The sequence below is a fragment of the Trichosurus vulpecula genome, chromosome 2 (genome assembly GCF_011100635.1).
Source record: "Trichosurus vulpecula isolate mTriVul1 chromosome 2, mTriVul1.pri, whole genome shotgun sequence".
In the NCBI taxonomy this organism is placed as follows: Eukaryota; Metazoa; Chordata; class Mammalia; order Diprotodontia; family Phalangeridae; genus Trichosurus; species Trichosurus vulpecula.
Window position 1 is genome coordinate 188,764,897 of NC_050574.1, and position 20,161 is coordinate 188,785,057.

A 20,161-nucleotide genomic window follows, 5' to 3' on the forward strand; every position below is an offset into this window, starting at 1 on the left:
CCTTCTCCTGCCTCACATAGGAAGGCTAAAAGGGCCACAGAAAGAAAGGAGCTCTGGAAGATGCTGACAGAACCTGGGAAAAGGTGTAGGAATGGTCAAAGGTGGGGCATTCCCTTGTAGGGGAGTCACTTTTTAGTGAGTGAGTGGGAATCCCATCAAAGGTACAAATCCCTTTTGTATTTAGTCAGGCCCCATTGACTCCTTGGTGCATCTCCAAAGCTAGCTCACAAGGGGCAGATTCACGTGGGGTAGCCGTGCCACCAATGCAGAGGGCTGGTTTTGGCTACTGTCTATGCCTGAGATCTCCACTACGAGGTCAATAAGGGCTTAGGATTTTTTTCAATATGACTTAAAGCTCTGAGAATATCAGTGATTCCCACCCCCCTGCCCCAAAGTAAGTAATCATGAAATTACAGTAGCTCAGTGTCCTTACTCTTTCTGCAACACAAGTACAAGTCCTTCCCCCCAAACTTGTCAATTTGAACTTCTTCGGGCTCTACAAATTTGATGCACTAATTTATTTGACTGTTCTCTCTATCATGTAATTAAACTGTCAATAGCAATAAAATCAACGAAAAATGGGAATAGCAACCAAAAGCAGTCCTCTGTGTCTTTTAGTGTGTTATCTAGAAAAGGTATTTCTTGTGATTATTCAGTGATCAGTACTTAGCCACTGAACATGAAACTCAGTGACATCATCAGAATACATTTTGCTACATGCCAGAAAATTCAAGGTCATTGTTAAATTAAGAGCAAACAATGCTATATATTAGATTTTCCAAAATAAAAACAATGACAAAGTTGTTCGGGAAACATTTGTACAGATAGCAGGCTTGCATTACAACATTTAAATAATTGTTTTGGGGCCAAAGACAGGAATGAACATGTGTAGGAGTCTATTGTAGCTCTAAGTGACAAGTTTTATTTTCTATTTGGGCTTCAAGAAAATCATGTAAAATGATCATTTAGCCCTCTAAAATATCTATGGAAATCGATAAAAAATCAATCCCACCATTCCCTAATGCTTTTATGGGTTCTCCTTTCAATGATATCTGATATTTCAATTAATCTTATTCACATCAGGTAGAAATATTCTCATTTCTAAAGAAATATGCTTAATTTGTGACCAGTTGAAATGCAATGCCAAATAACACTTATAAAGAGGCATTCTTACCATTTATAAATATATAGATTGTAGATTCTGTTCTCTTTTTCTTTGAAACAGGTGTCGATAAGTATCTGCAGCTATAGTAGCCCGTGTGATTGGCCTGTGCCCTGCCCAAGGTCAGGGTGCTGCAGAACTGTTTACCATTCCTCCCACAGACAGATGTGGTGATGCTCAGTCTTTTGCTTTCTTTACTCACAGTCTTAGGCAAAGACCATGAATGGGCCACTTCCCCCCTGCAATCAAAGATAAGGAAACAAAAAACAATTACATCTGGGTATTGTGGCACAGCCTCAGTTCCCAACTATTCATTTTATTCCAATCGCTATTTTGGGGTCCTCTGTAATTGTAGCAACCTTCCTCTTCACACAAAAGCAACACTTCTTTTTTAAAAAAGTTTTAAAACAATGCTTAAAATAAAGAGTCAAAGAAATTTGGGGGGTTGATTTCTCCTTAGTCTATTAAAAAAAAACCAACCAAAAACTGGCACACTAAAACCTTGTCATCTCGTAGCCCCTACACCTCCCCTTTTCTCTCCCTTTCAGCAGAGGATTCTGACTTATACTTTGTACCAAAGTAATAAATGCCATCTGGTTACTCCTTCATGTTTCTAATTCTCCAGCTCAAATCCCCGCCCAAACTATCACCTATCTATTGACCGTTTCTCCCATCACAGAGAAAGAGTTGAACTCTTCTTGCCAAAGCCAACCATTCTACTTGGATCCTTAATTCTTCCCCTGCCTATATCCCCTATGAATTTGCCCCTTCAGTTATTCACTTCCTCTCTGACCTTAGATCTCTCTTTACCGGTTCTTTCCCTGCTGCCTAGAAACATACCCAGATCTTCTCTGTGCTCAAATAATCTTCCTTTAACTCTGATGTCCCCTCAAACTATTATCTCAAACCTCTCTTCTCTTTCATAGACAAACTCCTAAAAAAGCCATCTATACTCATCTATATTCCATTTCCTCATCTTCTAGTCCTTAACACTTTGAAGTCTATTTGCTCTATTCCTACATTACTGAAATATCTCTATTCAAGGTTACCAACTATTTCCTAATTGCTGCATCCTTTTCTTAGACCTCATTCTTGATTGTGCCCTCTTCCTTGGCATCGTTCCTTCCATGGGTTTTCATGAGATAGCTCTCTCCTGGTTCTCCTCTTAGGTGTCTAAATGCTTCTTGGTCTCTTTGATGGATCATCATCCATGTCTGACCTTCTACGTGTAGGTATGTCCTGGACTGTCTTTTGACTCTCTTACCAGCTCCCAAAAGTGCTGTTTTCAACATATCAAGCCTGACTCTGTGAGCTCCAATCCTACATCACAAACTGTCTGTTGACTATCTCCCTCCACTGGATGTCCTATGTATAGCTCAAGTTCAATAAGTCCCAAACCGAGATCATTATCATTTTCCCCAAACCAATCCCTCTTTCTAGCTTCCTCACTTTTCAAGGATACCACCATACTTTCAGTCAACTGGATTCACAACCTTGGAGTTATTTTTGATTCTTTACTGTACTTTATCCTTCATATCTAATCAGTTGCCTAGATGTTAATTTTACTTCTGCATCTCTTGAAGCTCTCCATTTCTCTTTTACACAGTTACCATAACCGATGAAGCTATCATGCCTGGACTACCGCAATAGCCTCCTGACTCTTGCCTCCAGCCTCCCTCACCAGTTCAACTTTTCTACACCTAGCTACCAAACCAATGTTCTTACGACACAAATCTGACAATGTCATTCTCCTACTCAAAAATGGTCAGTGACTCCTATTGCTTTCAGGTGAAAATACAGGCCCCTCATTTGACATTTATAGTTCATTACAATGTAGTTCACACTTTTTAGCCTGATTTCACATGATTCTTCTTCATGCATGGTTCATCCTAGCCAGACTTCCCTTATTGCTGTTCTTCATATACAAACATCTATATCTTTGTTCCATGCCTTTTACAGGCTGAACCTTACAATTGAAATGTTTTTCCTCCTTACCTCTGCCTTTGGGGATCCCTAGCTCCCTTTAAGATTTACCTCAGGTGTTACCTCCTCCATGAGGCCTTTCTTGGTCCTTTGAAATTTAATTCGCATGTGTGTATATAGATATATAAATATATATTTATATATAATTATATATACTTATCAAATATATATGTATGTATACATGTATGTATATGTCTATACAATGTAGTATTTACTCACTATTTTATATGTTATTTCTTCCTGGGGAATATAAACTTTTTGAGGTCAGAGACTTTTCATTTTCATCTTTGTATCTCCAGCACTTAGCACAGTGCCTTCCTTGCACATAGTAGGCATTTAATGCATATTTATTAAGTTGGATTGAATTGAATTAAACGTAATTGGTATTCTTGAAGCCACATTCACCTTTCTTGGACACTGGGGGATCACTTAACACACTATGCCTCCCTAAGAGACTAATTCAAAATGGTACCAGGGAATGACTAGACATGGAGAAGAAAGACTGGAACCAATACATACTTAATTCAAATGTCCCAAACCAACCCCATCACTCACCTGCATTTAAGATATAATGTCTGGTCTGCTTGAATGACATATTGTGTGCCTTTTAAACTTAGTTCAGGTCCTTTCAATTTGGACCCTGAACTGGATCCTGGAAAAAAAAATTTAGAATTATTATTTGTAAGTTGCCCCCACCTTTTTCTTCTTTTCGTTCTACCTTCCTTCCAAAGAACAAATTTTCATCTTGAATCTCCCTCATCTTTCTCTAAGATAAGCATTCCCAGTTATGTTGATCAAATTGCCAGTAGTAGCAATAATTGATAGGGATGAGATCTTTCTTGAATTTTACTGTCTTGGTATGATTTATTTCCATAACAGAAAAGTTCTTTGTCTATCACTTGGCACCATATACATTAGAAGCAAAAAAGCTTAATTGTTCTGGTCTTCACAAAAGAGAGCTGGTAGAGTCAGAATGCTATGCTGAAGGCAGAGTAGAGAGCAGCCCTCTCAGAAGCTCGCCTTGAATTGTCTCTGCCATTTATGTTCAAATAACAAACAACAGCATAGCATCCTGGCTGGCGGATGCTTGGGGTCAGGAAGACCAGGATTCAAATTTTGCCTCTGACACATGCTAGCTATGTGACCATGGTGAAGCTGCTAAACTTCTTTTCTACCAGGAAATTATCTAAGATTATAAAATCATGGAACTTCCTCCAGCAGAAACTCTCTATACCAATGGAATTACAAGCCTATATATATTTTTTAAAAAAACTAAATATCCATGTATGTGTATGATTATAATAATACATTTGAATAATGCTTCACATACAGTTACAAAACACTTTCCTTCAGAAAGCTATCAATACTCTCTGCCTCCACACTTCCTTTTCTTGTACTCACTTCTGGACTCTGAAATATGGCTTCTGAATTCATCATTTAACTGAAACTGTTCTCTCAAAAGTTACCAGTGATCCTTTAATTGCCAAATCGAATGTCCTTTTCTCAATCCTCATCTTTCTTAACTTCTCTGCAGCCTTTGATACTGTCGATCCCCTCCTCCTCCTGGATTCTCTCTCCTCTCTGGGTTCTCGTAACACTGAATTCTTCTGAAACTTTTCCTATTTGTCTCTTTCTCAGCATCCTTTTCTGGTTCTTTCTCCACATCACGCCCAGGGTATATTTTCTCTTTTCACTGTATACTATCACTTGGTGATCTCATCAATTCCCATAGGTTCAATTATCAGCTTTTTGAAAATCTATTTCTTTCTCTTGAATTCCAGTCTCACATCACCAACTGCCTCTCAGACATCTCTAATCCAATGTTCCATAAGCATCTGAAATTCATCATGTGTAAAACATAACTCATTACCTTTCGGCCCTCTTAAGAATTCCCTGTATTCAAGGGCACCATCATCTCTGCCAGTTATCAAGGCTCACAACCTCAGGAGTATCCTAAACCCTTCAATCTTACTCATCTTATTTATCCAATCTATTGCCACACCTTGTTATTCTGCCCTCACAATATAGTGTCTCTTGTCTCCACTCATACAATCCCTGCTGTGGTTCAGGCCCTCATCACCTTGTGTCTAGACTTCTTGCCATAGCCTTTCATTTGATCTCCCTGTTTCAAGTATTTCCCCACCACAATCTGTTCTTCACTCAGCTGTCACATCCCTCCGCCCTCAATTCAATTAACTCCAGTGGTTCCCTACTAAAGTCCTATGTTTGTTCTTTAAAGTTCTTCATAACCTGGTCTCTTCCTACCTTCAAAATGTTCTTATGCTTCATTTCCCTTCACACCTTGTATGGTCCAGCTCCTCTGGCGTAGGTTCTCACATAAAACGACCTTTGCACTGACTGTCCTCCAATCCTTAGATGCTCTCTCTTCACCGTCACGTCTTAGCTTCAGTGGCTTCCTTCAACACTCAGATCCAGTTTCTTCTTTTTGTCTACCCAGTCGCTGATGTTTTCTCTGAGATCACCTTCCATCTACTCCAAATATTTCCTGTATGTACCTAGTTATTTACATGTTGGCTTCCCCATTCAAACATATGCTCCTTGAGAGCAGAAATTATTTCCCTTTTTTCCTTGTATTCCTAGCTTCTAGCATACTACCTGCCACATCGTAGGTACTTAATAAATGCTTATTGACTGACTTATTGACAGATATAATTTGATTCACACAACTTTGAATATTAACCCATTTTCACAAATGAGAAAACTGAAATTGTTTCTATTATTCAATAGTTATGGATCCTAAAAATAAAGGCAGTGTGAGAAAGCAAATCTTTGATATATGTTGACTCTAATTTGAGAAAAGAATTTTTTACCTTAAAACATCAACTCATACACCATGATAGATGGTAGAAGAGTAGTTTAGCAAGTTTAAATGCTGGATTATAGGTCTGGGAGACAAAAATGTGAGATCCTCTGGATACCTCCTTATTTTCTACTCTTTATTTTATCTATATGCAAAACAAAGTTACTAATTCTCTAAATGCCATAATATCCTTATCTACAGATTGTAATGATAAGGGTATTTCCATGTGTCAAGGGGATATTTTAATAAGTTTATTTTTATGGTATTAAGTTGCTACTTTCCACTAAAGTCTTACATCAATACCTCACGATACGGAGATAACCTTAGGTTTTCCCTTTGCAGAGTGTAGCTTTTGGAAGGTCCTACTAAGCTGGAGAAACTCTGAATATAGCAAATATGGACTGGACCAAATATGGGATGGACTACTGTCTGAGAACCTGATTAGCTAAATTTGGAGAGGTTCATAGCCAGAATGTTGGCCACAGCACCTCATGAAAGTTAGTCAATCAGCCTTTATTCATTTATTCTCCTCTACCAACCCTACTTTCTGGCCAAACTGTGTCACTAGCTGCTTCCCTAACTCAACATTCCATCTTCTGCTTACATACAGTCACATAGAACTTCCCTCATGTTTAGAATGTCCTCCCTCCTAATCTTCCTCTCAAGGAAAATGGCGTCTTCTTTCGAAGTCCAGCTTAATCACCCCTTTCCTCTGTGAAACCTTCCATGGTTCCCCCCATCCCCGTTGTTGGTGTTTTTTTTCCATCTCAATTTTCCTTGTACCATGTATATTTATATTTTGTTGCCCCATTGCCACATGAGCTGCCTAAAAGCAGGGCATGCCTTATTTTTCTATTTGTATCTCTAGCACTTTGCACACAGAAAGCTCTTAATGTTCATTCATTCATTCATTCATCGATTCATGTAGAATAGCAGCAGTATTCTGCCTTTGAGTCTCCTGTGCCTAACACAGGGCTTTACACATAGTACACACTTAATAAATCTTTGCTGAATTAAACTAAAGTACTGAAACAGGGATATACCTTACATTAGGATACACACAACATTCTAGTCAACCTATTTTTTTCTTTGTTCACTGAATCCCACTGCCTTATTGTAACATTATTAAGAGGTGATTTCCAAGAGTAAATCTCATGTGAAGCTTAAGAGGTAATTACACCATTGTGGAGCTCTAAGGGAGATTGGAATTTTCCACTCCTCTACTTCAGCAGCCTGAGTTCTCTGAATAAAAAGAATTACTTCCTCCCTCCCATGAAATTGTCTGGGAACTATTGTTTTCATTACTATTAAGAAAGCCATCAAAACTATACTGGGTCATAATAATAGCCCTGGGAATCTTAAAAATAAAGCGATTATTTTGGAGGGTTTTTTTGGAGGGGAAAAGACAGGGCAATTGGGGTTAAGTGACTTGCCCAAGGTCACACAGCTAGTAAGTGTGTCAAGTGTATGAGGCCACATTTGAACTCAGGTCCTCCTGACTCCAGGGACGGAGCTCTACTCACTGTGCCACCTACCTGCCCCTTAAAATAAAATGAATCTTTTTCACCTTACAGATGAGGAAACTGAGACACAGAGACTTGCCCCAGGTCAGGAAAGTAGTAAACAGTAAATTCAGCATTGAAATCACAGGTCTTCTGACTCCTAATTCAATTGTGTTTCCTTTATAACACTTCATTCTATGCAGTTCAGTTTTCCAAGTGGCAAAAGACAGAAAATAATTTTGCTCTTTAGTCGTCTATGGAGAGACCAAGTATTCTACTTGGTCCATTGTTTTTTGTTTGTTTGCTTAATTGTCTTTGCCTGTATTTTTCAGTAAATGTTTATGGAGTTGAAGGTTGCCTGACCATTTTTCCTTCCTTTTATTTATTTGCAATTTCAAGTTCTCTCTCTTTCCAATCTTCCCCTACCCATTGAGAAGACAAGAATAATTATATTTACTAAACTTATGAAGGCTTGAAAAATGTATTAGCCATGTTTGGGAAGAGGGGGGCAAGAAAAAATATGCTTCAATCTTTATTATGAGTCCATTAGTCCATATATAAAGGTGGATAGCATTTTTCATCATGAGTCCTTTGGAGTGATGGTAGATCATCGTAATGATCAGAGATGCTAAGTCTTTCACAGTTGATTATCTTTTCAATATTACTGCTACTTGTTGCATTGTTCTCCTGGTTCTGCTCACTTCACTTTGTACCAATTCATTTAAGTCTTCCTAGGTTTTTCTGAAACCACCCCCTCCATCATTTCTCACAGCACAGTAGCATTCCATCACGTTCATTCCATCACCATAACTTGTTCATCCATTCCCCAGTTGATGGACATCCCCTCAGTTTCCAATTCTTTGTCACCACAAAAAAAGCTGATAAAATATTTTTGTACATATGGATTCTTTTCCTTTGATCTCCTTGAGTATAGATATAGTAGCAGTAATGCTAGGTCAAAGGGTATATACAATTTTATAACCCTTTGGGCATAGTTCCAAATTGTTCTCCAGAATGATTGGATTAGTTCATAGCTCCACCAAGAGTGCATTTGTTTCCTTTTATTTGTCATCTTAGTCAATCTGATAGGTGGGAGGTGGCACCTCAGAGTTGTTTTAATTTGCTTTTTTCTAATAGTGATTTAGAGCATTTTCTCATATGATTATTGATAGCTTTGATTTCCTCTCATGAAAACTTCCTGTTTAGATCCTTTGACCATTTATCAATTTGGGAATGCCCTTTATTTTTATAAATTTGGGTCAGTTCCCTATATATTTGAGAAACAGGACTCAAAGAAACTTTCTATAAAACTGTTTCCTAGTTTCCTGCCTTCCTTTTAATTTTGGTTGCATTTGTTGTTTGTCCAAAACTTTTTAATTTTATGTAATCAAAATTATCTATTTACCTCCTGTGAACCTCTCTCTCTCTTGTTTCGTTACGAACTCTTCCCTTCTCCGTAGATCTGACAGGTCATTTTTTCCCATGCTCTTCTAATTTGCCTATATGCCCTTTATGTCTAAACCATTTTGAGCTTATCTTGGTATACGGGTGGGATATTGGTCTATGCCTAATTTCTGCAAGACTATTTTCCAATTTTCCCAACAGTTTTTGTCAAACAGTGATTTCTCACCCCAACATCTGGAATAATTTGGGTTTATCCAACACACTAGCTTATTGTGGTCATTTACTTTTCTATATTGTGTACCTAATCTATTCCATTGATCGGCCATTCTATTTCTTATCCAATACCAAATTGTTTCACTATTTGTCCACTGCTGACAGAGAGAAAGAACTACCCAGGGCATTCCTTCGTAAATTTATGACAATCTTTTATACTTCATTTGCTAAATCACATATTAAAAAAACTTTATCCAGAAATTACTTTGAGCTTCCACCTCTCATTTCTCTGACTTTTCTTCCCCAAGCTATGTATCAAATAAAACTCTATGGCTCATTTGACTTCTATGGATACAGTGAGTGGTGTCCAAGAAAATGACCTGAAGTTATGTTCACAATTAAACAAAACATAACCAAAATAATTAATGTCCATTCTAAGGTCCTTCCAGGCTAACAGGATACTTAAATCCCTCAGTGAATCTGTACTGCTCACAGTGGATAAAGTGTTGGATTTGAATCCTATCGCAAATACTTATTAGTTCTATGACCATGGGCAAATCAATTAAACTCTTACAGCCCCAGTTTCCTCAATCATAAAATGGGTATAATAATACTTGCACTACCACCCTTACAAGATTGTTACGAGAAAAGCACTTCAAAAGCTTTAAAGTGCTCTACAAATATGAGTTATTATTTTCTCCATCAGTGCAGATCATAAGCCAACCATGCTTTCTGCTCCTGTGAGATTCTTATCCATGCTCTACCATACATCCTCCATATAGAATCTGCCCAGTGTGCTGCAGACCCTCCTCTAGGTCATTTTATTTGGCTAACTATCATAGCTATGAAAAAATTTAGCTCCTGGAGAGGTTTAACGATAGCTAGCATTTAGGGGGTTCTTTAAGATTTGGAAAGCTCTTTAAATACACTATCTCATTTGGTTCTCACAATAATCCTATGCTACTATTACCCCCATTTTACCAATGAGGAAATTGAGGCTGAGAGAAGTTAAGTCACTTGTGAAGTCACACTGCTAAGTGAATGTCTAAAGTCAGGCCTGCTTGACTCCACCTCTGTCTACTACAACACCTAGATGACCAAGTGGACATGTCACTTAACATTTCTAGGCTTCATTTTCTTCTTCACATCAATGTTTCCCAATGTTTTTTGTTTTATGATCCATTTCAACGACAATAACAACAATAAAACCTATTGTGAGTCCCTAGAGTTTTTTTAATATACTATTCATAACATTCTTTTAGGTTTATTCATTAAATGCTTACAGTAACTGCAGTGATAACTTTTGCCCTCCAAAGCTCCAAATAAAACCTTATATTATATATTATAAAATATAAAATTTTATCTTACCTGAAATTGTTAAAACTCTAAATATAAAATTATAAAACTTTAATTAAGAAATTATTATGAATTTTTTGTGTGGGGCATTCTGTAAGAATTAAAAGTAATCCAGCAAGACCTCATATACTTTCTGTTATCTGCAAGACTTCATATTAAATTTCTTTATTTTATAATTATTTTTGTTGAATACAAATAACATTTTATTTTTAATAGTATTTTATTTTTTCCAATCATACATAAAGACAATTTTCAATGTTCATTTTTTGAAAGATTTTGAGTTCCAAATTTTTCTCTCTACCTCCTTCCTTTCTCTCCTCCCCAAGATGGCAAGCACTCTGATAAAGGTTATACATGCAGAATAATGTAAAACATCAAATAGCATTTTAAATGAAATAGATTACAACTTGAAGAATGTTTAACATAATATAATAATCATGTACAAACTTAATTTCAATGTTGGGCTTTTTATCTAAACAAGAGTTTCTAATATTTGACAGTCTTAAATCTGGTTGCAAATCAAGTTTATTTCTGTATTTTGATATCAAACAAGAATAAAGTGAAAATACATAAATATATGGTGAGAAGTGATAAGAGAACATTATAAGCTGTTTTTTTGGGAGATGGAAATTAATTTTAAAAAAATTTTAGCTACCTAATTGGCAAAAAAGTGAATAGCTAGGAATGCTATAAAATATTTATTTTCCTACTGGCTAATAACATTGTATTAAATGGTAAATGTTCTTAAAACTTAATTGGATACATTACTTCTACACATAAATTAATCTTTGTAAGGACATCTTCTACCAGTGGTGCACTAGCAACATTCTCACAGAAACTCTACCAAACAACTAATCACTATTGCCAACCAGTTCATTTGGAAATCAACCAATAGAAAGGTAATGTAAATGGAAAATAAGTTAAATAGGAAAATAGCTGTAATGAGAGGCAATATAAGGTTTGTTTCTGTAGAACATTTATGATGGTCTGTGATAGTTTCAAAATGACTTATAATGTGCATGTCTAGTAATCATGCAGACATTTGTAATATCTTAGTCATGTACATAAAGCTGATGGGGCATGATTACGAGGTAACAGAGAAGATGAGGGAACACATATACAGAACACAAATGTGGGTACATGCATGTATCTTATGCTGGGAATCTAATGTCAAACCTTGTGGCATTTTGCAAACAATTTGATGACATGTTGAGAAATTATAAGAACACAATGCACTTAGAAGCAGACAATGTATTCTCTGCACAAACATCAAAATTGTTGCATACTTGATTGCAATAGTTTTGAATTATTATGGAAACAAACTTACACTATTTCTAATATGCACATAGTTTGTTGCCACAGAAGAATAATATATATATATATATATAAATGTAACATAATTGGGCAATTATTTACTATTTAATGCACCATTAGAGAGTTTTTAGTTTGAACCCCTTGGACTTAAACCCCCAAGAGTTCACAAATTACTAAATGGGAACCATTTATATAGATAATAGCCAAATCCCTTTCACAGCTCTTACATTTCATTATCCTATGGTTAATTTAATGAGAAAATATTTTAAAATTAGGAATTAAGTTTCAAAAACATTTATGAGTAAAGCTGAGCCATAAAGGTTGTTGGATTATGTGGCTTATTTCAAAGGTTCTGTTATATATCAATCTGCCTATACAATGTGTATGGTTATCCAGATTTAAGTTGGGGTTTTTTTAAGTTGAAGCTAAGGAAGCCATTTCTTCTTCATTTTAAAATTTTACTGTTAAACTTAAAAAGCTTACTCCCAAGGCATGTCATTGGGACAATATTCTATTTTCCTTTTTCAAGGGCTCGAAGTGGGTTGAAAGGTTCATTTTCTGTTTTTCTTAAAGACTAAATAGCCAATGTCAAAGCCACAGAAGGTAAAATAGTACTAGCACAACTTGAGTCTTAAAGCACTTAAAATGGTTCATGAAACCAACCACGATATTAACTGAAAAAATATTAATTTTTCTGTTTCCAAAATTTTTGGCTTCACAGCAAGAGGTCATAGAAGTGATAAAGTTTTTGTGTGTCTGTATTTGTATGCACAATTTTATTTGTCTGAAAACTATTTATTTAACAATAGAATCAGATTTTTCATCACATTTTTTCTTTCTGCTGGGGCAGAGTGTGAAACAAGTTCTTGCTATGCCAAGATTGAGAAATCACCCCATGCATTAAGATAGCATGAAGCTCTGACTCAGTGCTAACTAATCTCTTGTGCAGATAAGGTTATTTGCAACTTTCAGACAGCAAACTTAGATTGTAGACCATCTGAGATTAGACTAGGTAATTGATCTTCATTCCTATTCAGCCAGCAGAGCAGAAATATTCAAGTAGCTGTCCAGCACAGGAATTCAGACTTGAAATGTGTATTGATACATTTAATATGTAAATTGTTTCTAATTCCAAAGGATTTTCATTTTATTATACATCTGCTTACTGTGCTGGAGTCACTACTTTAAAGCAGAAAATCAGTCTGAGAGTTGGACTTGTAAGACATTTATTCCCTTACCTGAACTTATAAAATCAGAATTGTTTACTTGTTTTAACAAGTCTATCATAAAAGGGCCCAATGTCATTATATCCAGAATATACTACCAGTCCTAAACATATTAAAGGGATTTCAGCAACCGTTGTCTAGAATTCAGACTTGAGAATTTAGAAGTCATCAACTTCTTTAAGTATTTCAAACCAGCAAGTAACCACGAACACTGAGCCACAAAAATATTTCAATAATTCCATTGTAGCCTTATTATTTTTAAATGTCTTGAAATAAACCACATATTTTAGATTATGTTCAACAAAAGCCAAACATGGAACCTATGATAGCATTCAAAGCACATAGTACAAAGAATAGAGCTCTGACTGTCTGAACACCAAAAGGAACTTTGCATGGAAAAAGCTAAAACTTTTACATGACATGCATATACTGGATCATTACCTTAATTCATTTTTCTTTAACTTTACAAAAGTAATTTAAAGGAAATTTCTGTATGGTTTGAATTGTTACCAGGAAAAATAAGACAACAGAGAAATTCCTACTGTCAATATTTATAAGGGGACTACATCTTCAGTGAGCCTCTCTATGTTACATTTTACTTGACACTGGCTTCTCTAAGAGGTCATAGTTTAACAGAGCACATTCATTTGTCATTATGCCTGTCACCAGGCGACCTTAAGGAGCCTACCCTTACAATGACCTACCCCCGTGTGCAGCTTCTTTTTGTGTGACAACCTCGGTTAATTAAGGCTGGTCAGTGAGAAATCTCTTGTGGACAAGGTGTTGTTACCTTCCTCTAAAAATGTCCTGCTCCTAACACCCACACCTCTTTATTGGAGAAATAAAAAGAAATAACACCCTCTACCCTACACTGCTTAATAACATGTCCTTTCACTTTACTATACAATCTTTCAAGTTATCTGAGTTGTCTGACAGTCAAAGAATGGGAGATGCGAAATAAAATTTATAAAGCATTGAGTGTAGAAATCTGGAACACCTTTCAGCCAGTTACTTATAAGGAAATGAGCAAAAAGTGATTATTCTGCACTTTCTCTGCTAATTAAGAAAAATTAGTAATATTGGCCAGTATATTAACACTGTTAATATTGCTGTACTGAAGTGCCATTTCCCACTGAGTGAGAATCTGACTGATAATTGCCAATTGTATTATGCTATTATTAAAACAGATACATGAATCATTTTCAAGTTATACTTGATGCATGTCTATTGAATTCTGTTATAAGAAAACCTCAGAACTGACTGCCTCATAGAACAGAGATAAAATTTCAGTAAATATCGACACCTAGATAGTGGCAAGGTTGCATATACAGCATTTGGGAGTTATACAAAAGGCTTAATCAAAATGTATATTTCGAAAAATGAAATCTACAAATTTTTCTAGTGCAGGGGTTCTTAACCCTTTTTTGTGTGTCATAATAGATGTATTTGGCAGTCTGGTGAAGCCTATAAATTCCTTCTCAGAAGAATATTTTAAATGTCCAAAGGAATCTAATTATATTCAAGATGTAATTTTTTTTCCCACTCAAGTTCATGGATCCCTTGAAATCTATCTATGGACTCCTGAGGGGGTGGTCCTAGGGGACCCAGGTTAAGAATCCCTGGTCCAGTCCTATCTCTCTTTTAATATCCGATTTAGCCACTTATCAATCATTCCATAAATCAGAGGCAGCTTGGTCAGAAAGAACATTGGATTAGGAGTCAGGAGTCTCCTGGCCCTGGTCCTGGTTCCATTACTGCCAAGTCCTGTGACTACAGGCTAGTCATTGAATTTATCTGAGACTTGATTTCCTTATCTGGAAAAATGGGGATGATAATAACTGTCCTGACTGCCTAAAACATTCATTTGTGGCTCCTCATTTGAATATCTAATGAGCTTATTTATATGAGAGCACCTTAGAAACAGTAAGGTACCATATGAATGTATTTATTATTGAGATATAGTCCAGGTAAAATAGCTTGATTGCTTTATTGTTAAATTTTAAATTCCTAGATTACTTAGAATGACAAATTTTGATTCCATCAAGGGAACTCTACCAAGTATCTTCCTGACAATTTTGTGTTTTAATACATGCTAGAGTGTAATCAGTCTCAGGGTCTTAACCCTATGCAGCAAATCTTACAGCATTTACTGTAAGGACCAGGCTTGGTCAGGACACTATCATTTCCCAGTTTTCTCTCTCATGATGTTCTCATGGTGCTTTTCCCTTCTTTGTGAAAAGTAATAGCATGCTTGTGAAATTTCATGAATATGTTTTATGTTTTCCTCATGGGTTCCCTTGGGAGGGAAAATAAGATGAAGAAAAGGGAAATATCTTATTAATGCTTTCTTTCCCCAGTGTACCTATTCAGAAAGTACAGTACTGGGACTGAAAAACCTGAATTCTAATCCAAGCCCCATGAGCTTGGTCCCTTAGTCTATTTTCTGATTCACTTAAAATTTCTTTGCCTCAGTTTTTTCAGTCTGATTCTTCCTAGGCTGTGATGCTTTTTAGTAGCTAGAAAAGTAAAAAAAAATTCTTCACAACTGCTTGAAACATTACATTCTAAATACAAAACAGTGGTGATATACACACACATGCATATATATATGTATACACATATATGTATATATATGTATATGTATATATATCACTACTACTATCCATGTGTCCTGAAGAGAAGACTGAATAAAGTTTTATCCTTGCCCTTTCATATCTTAGTTCTCACCTAATTGTTCAGCTAAAAGTTTTTTTAAATAAGCTATCCCGCAATGCCAAGATGAGGTTTTATTTTGTTTTTAAGTCATATTAGAAATCTTCACTAGGTATCTAAGAATCATAAAGTTCTTGTTTTTCATTTGTTCTTTCCCCTATGTGTATTTGTTTAATCTACCAAGAAGAGATTTTTTCTGTAGTACATGAGCCTATCCATTGGAGATGTCTTTAGTCCAGATAATAATGGAGATAAATTAAGAAAGACCTTACTATCTTTGCCACAAATAACATATTGAAAGCCTCTGACCTTTGGGCTTTAGGTTGCCAACCCTCAGCAATAAAACTATCCATCACAGGGAATCCTTTCCTGAATGCTGTGTTTGCATACATTTTAAGGCTCATTAAACACTACTAGACCATTGTGTTTTCTATTGTCAAATTAAATTTTGTTCTAAACTTAACAGGCTGAAATGCAATTGAGTTTCCTTGCACATGCTTTGGAGAATAATCCTCCTTAAGCAGAGGAATCTCCTGCGGACCAAACAGGTCTTCTCCATATTGGATTCCTATGATTTTAATACATTCTCTAGGCTCCCTTAAGTAGTAAATATTTTAACTGAGGCGCCTTTCAAAGATTTTACAAGCATTCTTCTGCTTATATCCATTGGAGGAATTATGTTTCCATCATAAATGCTATATTCTGGAGGAGTAATATACTAAATTATTGTAGTCAGTATATTTTGTCATAGAGTGATAGGTCTTTCCTGAAAAATATGCCTAAGACCACTTGAAATCATTAAGAGCCTAGATGTATGAATACTTCCAAACAATTAACCTATGCAGTGCCCTTGGCCTGAACTTTTTACATTTTTTTAATCAATTTTAATTATTCTGTTTAGGAAAGAAGATTTTCAGAAATTATAAAACACCATAATAATGATTAATTAGAAATGGATTAAGATGTGATCCAAAGTACAGCTGTTTAAGCAAACATAACTTTATAGAACTCTTGTCTCTTAGTTACCTTTTTTGGCCATTTTTACTTGTGCCCAATAAGGTCTTGCTTCTTTCTGTGTTCTCCAGTGTCCCACAATCCCTTTCTTTCACCCTTCATTTTGTCTTTCCTTTTTCTCTCTAGAACTTTAGATTTTCTTCTACTCCTTAATCCATGCACACATGGCTTTAAATTCTTTATTCCCTTCTTCCATGCCTTTTCTCAGCATATCTTTGCCTTTATCTTATTTTTTCTTTTATACCTGTCTAATGACTCCTCTTGCTTTTCTGATACTGCTTTCACCTCTAGCCTTTAAAATAAAAAAGCTCCATTAGCTTCTTCTCCTACTCAAACTTTTTGGTTTACAAGCTACTTATAAAAAGCAAAGAACCTCCGGGCATCCTCTATGCCATTCACTTTCAGTTGTCTCTGGGAGGGAAAAAACCCAAAGCAAACAAAAAACCCAACTCTTCTAAGCCTCCTAGATACCTGACCACAGTCATTCTGTGCTTTTGTGTAGAAACATCATGGAGGATGGAGGTGGAGGTGGGCAATTCAGACTTCTGGTGAAGGGTTGAATGAAAGAATTAGATAAAGGATAGAAAACCTTGTTGGCAGATGAGTTATCCTTTAGGGAGACTGTTCCCCTCTCTCCTCTGCCCACTTCCTCCCTGTTTTTACCCACTGTATGCCTCCCATCCTCTTTAATAATGATGTCTCAGCCAAAAAGAGAATGGTTGGTTGTGAACCTCATCCAGACTCCAGCACCTTGTAAAGACTCTAGGCCACCTTGAGGGCACTGTTTTAGGAGTAAGAATGAATAAATATGTCAGACCCTTTGATATAATGCTTTAAGATTCATGAAGCACTTTCCTTTGAGGTAGGTGGTGCCAGCCAGTTATTATTGCTGTTTTATAATACTGGAAAAGTTGTGGCTTGCCATAGCTGTTAATAAATGTCAGAATTAAAACTAGTCATCAGAAATTCCTATCAGATTGACCTTATTTTTTGGCCTGGATGTGTGATTTAATCACAATAGGGAATGCCTGTACAAAAGCTCCCTCTGCCAATGCAGGGCCATAACCATTTGCAACTAGAGTTTTAGTTACCTGTGGCACTCTGTTGTTATAATGACAGAGGCAGGTTTTGGACCCAGGGCTTCCTGACAAAACCAGCCCTCTAGGACTATGCCATGCTGCATCTCAGCAGATTGAATAACTATAAAATACTGACCCATCACTATTTTGTACATTTTGATGTACTAATTTTAAAATAAATACTTTCATTGGAATTCAGGGTAGTAGAAAGGACTTAGCTGCTGAAGAGTCAGAGGCAGTGCAATACAACAGAAAGAGGGGTAGATTTAGATTCCAAAGGGTCTGAATTCAAATCTTAGTTCTGCCACTGTGTGCCTGGGCAAATCCAGTGCTCTGAGTCTCAGGTTCCGCATCTGTAAAATGATGGGGTTAGATTTCATACTCCCCAAGGTCCGTTCTAGCCCTAAATCCTATGACTCACAGACTAATATTTTGCTCTGTGCCTAGAATTAAGTTAACAGTTCAGCAGAGCAGGGCCAAGGTTGCCTGTGGTGTAAAAGTGCCCAGTGGGAAACATAAGGCACATCCTGGGTTTTTATTGCTGCCACCCAGGCTCCTCCTGGATATCTCCGCTTCTTTCTGAGTATTGATTCTTATTAAGTTATTCTAGGATCAAGGTGGGGCTGTAAGATCCCTGCAAGGATCCCTGAGACCCCAGAGCCCTTCTAAACTATAAAGGCTTAGCACGTTTTACACTATTTATATTTTATAAGGAATCAGTGAGGTACAAGTAGGCAGTAGATTTGCCAAGCAACACAGAAATGAAACTTAAGGAAACACACTAAGATTTCTTCTAAACTAAATGCAAATTAGTCAGGTATCAGTTCTTGGCCAATTTATACTAGCCGGGGTAAATTTCACATGAGGGAACAAATAGGACATCAGATGACCGCCATACCAGAAATCTATATATGGCAGACTAAAAAGTGTTAAATATTTAAGACCCTCTTAAGGGAAAATATTCAAGGGATTAGTAATAGAACAGCCATATGCTTGTACTGGCCATTTAGAAACCATCCCAAGAAGTTTAGGTTCAATATACTATATTTTTATTAATGTAAAATCACAGTAGGGAAGTACAGTATTCTAAAATAGTTTAATCAAAGCTATTTCTTAAGAGAAATCTCTCCTACCAAGGTTATACTTAAGCTATTAACTCATATTGTTAACTAAGCACTAATTGATTTGGTCCCATCTGTAGATCATTTGAAATTGAAGAGGAAATGCATATTTAAAAAAACCTGAAAACAAATAAACAAAAAACCCTTTTCATCTTGAGTCCTGGAAATTCACCCCTAGAATAATCTGTAAGTAGATATAGATCAATTGGACTTCAGACTAGCCTACGAAAAGGCAGTATCGCTCCTAAATACTGCCATCTATATTAACCATATCCTGAAATTTTCAAAGAGTTTTTAGAAATACCCTTAAATGTCAGATGCTTTGCACAGGATCTCTTTTCATTTAATGATTTAGAGATATATGAAATAATTAGGTAGCTAAACAATGGTGCCTAAACAAAGTGATTTTCAGATTCAATCAAGTTGTGACTTGATTCATGACAAAACTCAGATCAGGGCTGATGCAAACATTAAATCCCCACATATTTTCCCTAATTTCTAATTAAATTAAAATTCCCAATGGATAGTCTATTAAACTGTAGAAGTTTCCAAAGAATTACAAATGACAAAAAATCTGATCCAGCGTGAGCTTTTAGTTGGGAAAGAGAGTTAACCACATCTCCCAGGGAGAAAACAATGAAATTCATCATGGATGAATTTGTTTGTTTGTAATCCTCTCAAATATATCCCTCCCTTTCCAACTGTTCATGTACACTTATAATTACTCTAATGTAAATTTTTAAAAAAAGACAACCACAAAATTAAAAAGTATTAATATTGCCAATTCCAGATAATCTCTTCCATGCTAATGGTCCATCTAATACTACAACAAAGAAAATTATATTCTCTAGATGTTTCCTAGAAATATAGGATGAAATTACTTTACAGGTGGCATAATACATATCTTCCATGAATTCTAATAAATATGACCCTGTTTTGTTCTTGAAAAGTAGTACCCCATCGCAAATGTCAGGAAAAGCAGGTAGAGTTAGATGCCAACTTAGCCTTCTCTAAAGTTCACATGTAAAAAAAGAAATTTTTGAAGTAAGACCAGACCCATGGGAAGACTGGTGCTAAGCAAAGATTTATTTTTGATGATGACAGTGATGATGATGATGATATCTGCTGTCATCAATCACAAAATGAAGTGGAAGTCTATTGCTATTCTATGCTGAAAAGTGACATCTTAATGCTTAAGCACATTTACCTCTTTTTCAGTCTGGGAAATGATAAACCTTCCACTCAGAATAAAAA

General features: G+C 36.1%; 1 protein-coding gene across 1 annotated transcript in view; it reads right to left on the bottom strand.

Annotated features, from left to right (window-relative positions):
* FLT1 (fms related receptor tyrosine kinase 1) overlaps positions 1–20,161 on the bottom strand; it is a 194,570-nt gene that overhangs the window by 166,105 nt on the left and 8,304 nt on the right. The window contains exons 2-3 of the mRNA XM_036744332.1: positions 3,701–3,797; positions 1,175–1,401 (exon numbers count right to left, since the gene is read on the bottom strand). Coding sequence (XP_036600227.1) covers positions 1,175–1,401; positions 3,701–3,797 — 324 coding nt within the window. The remainder of the gene's footprint in view (positions 1–1,174; positions 1,402–3,700; positions 3,798–20,161) is intronic.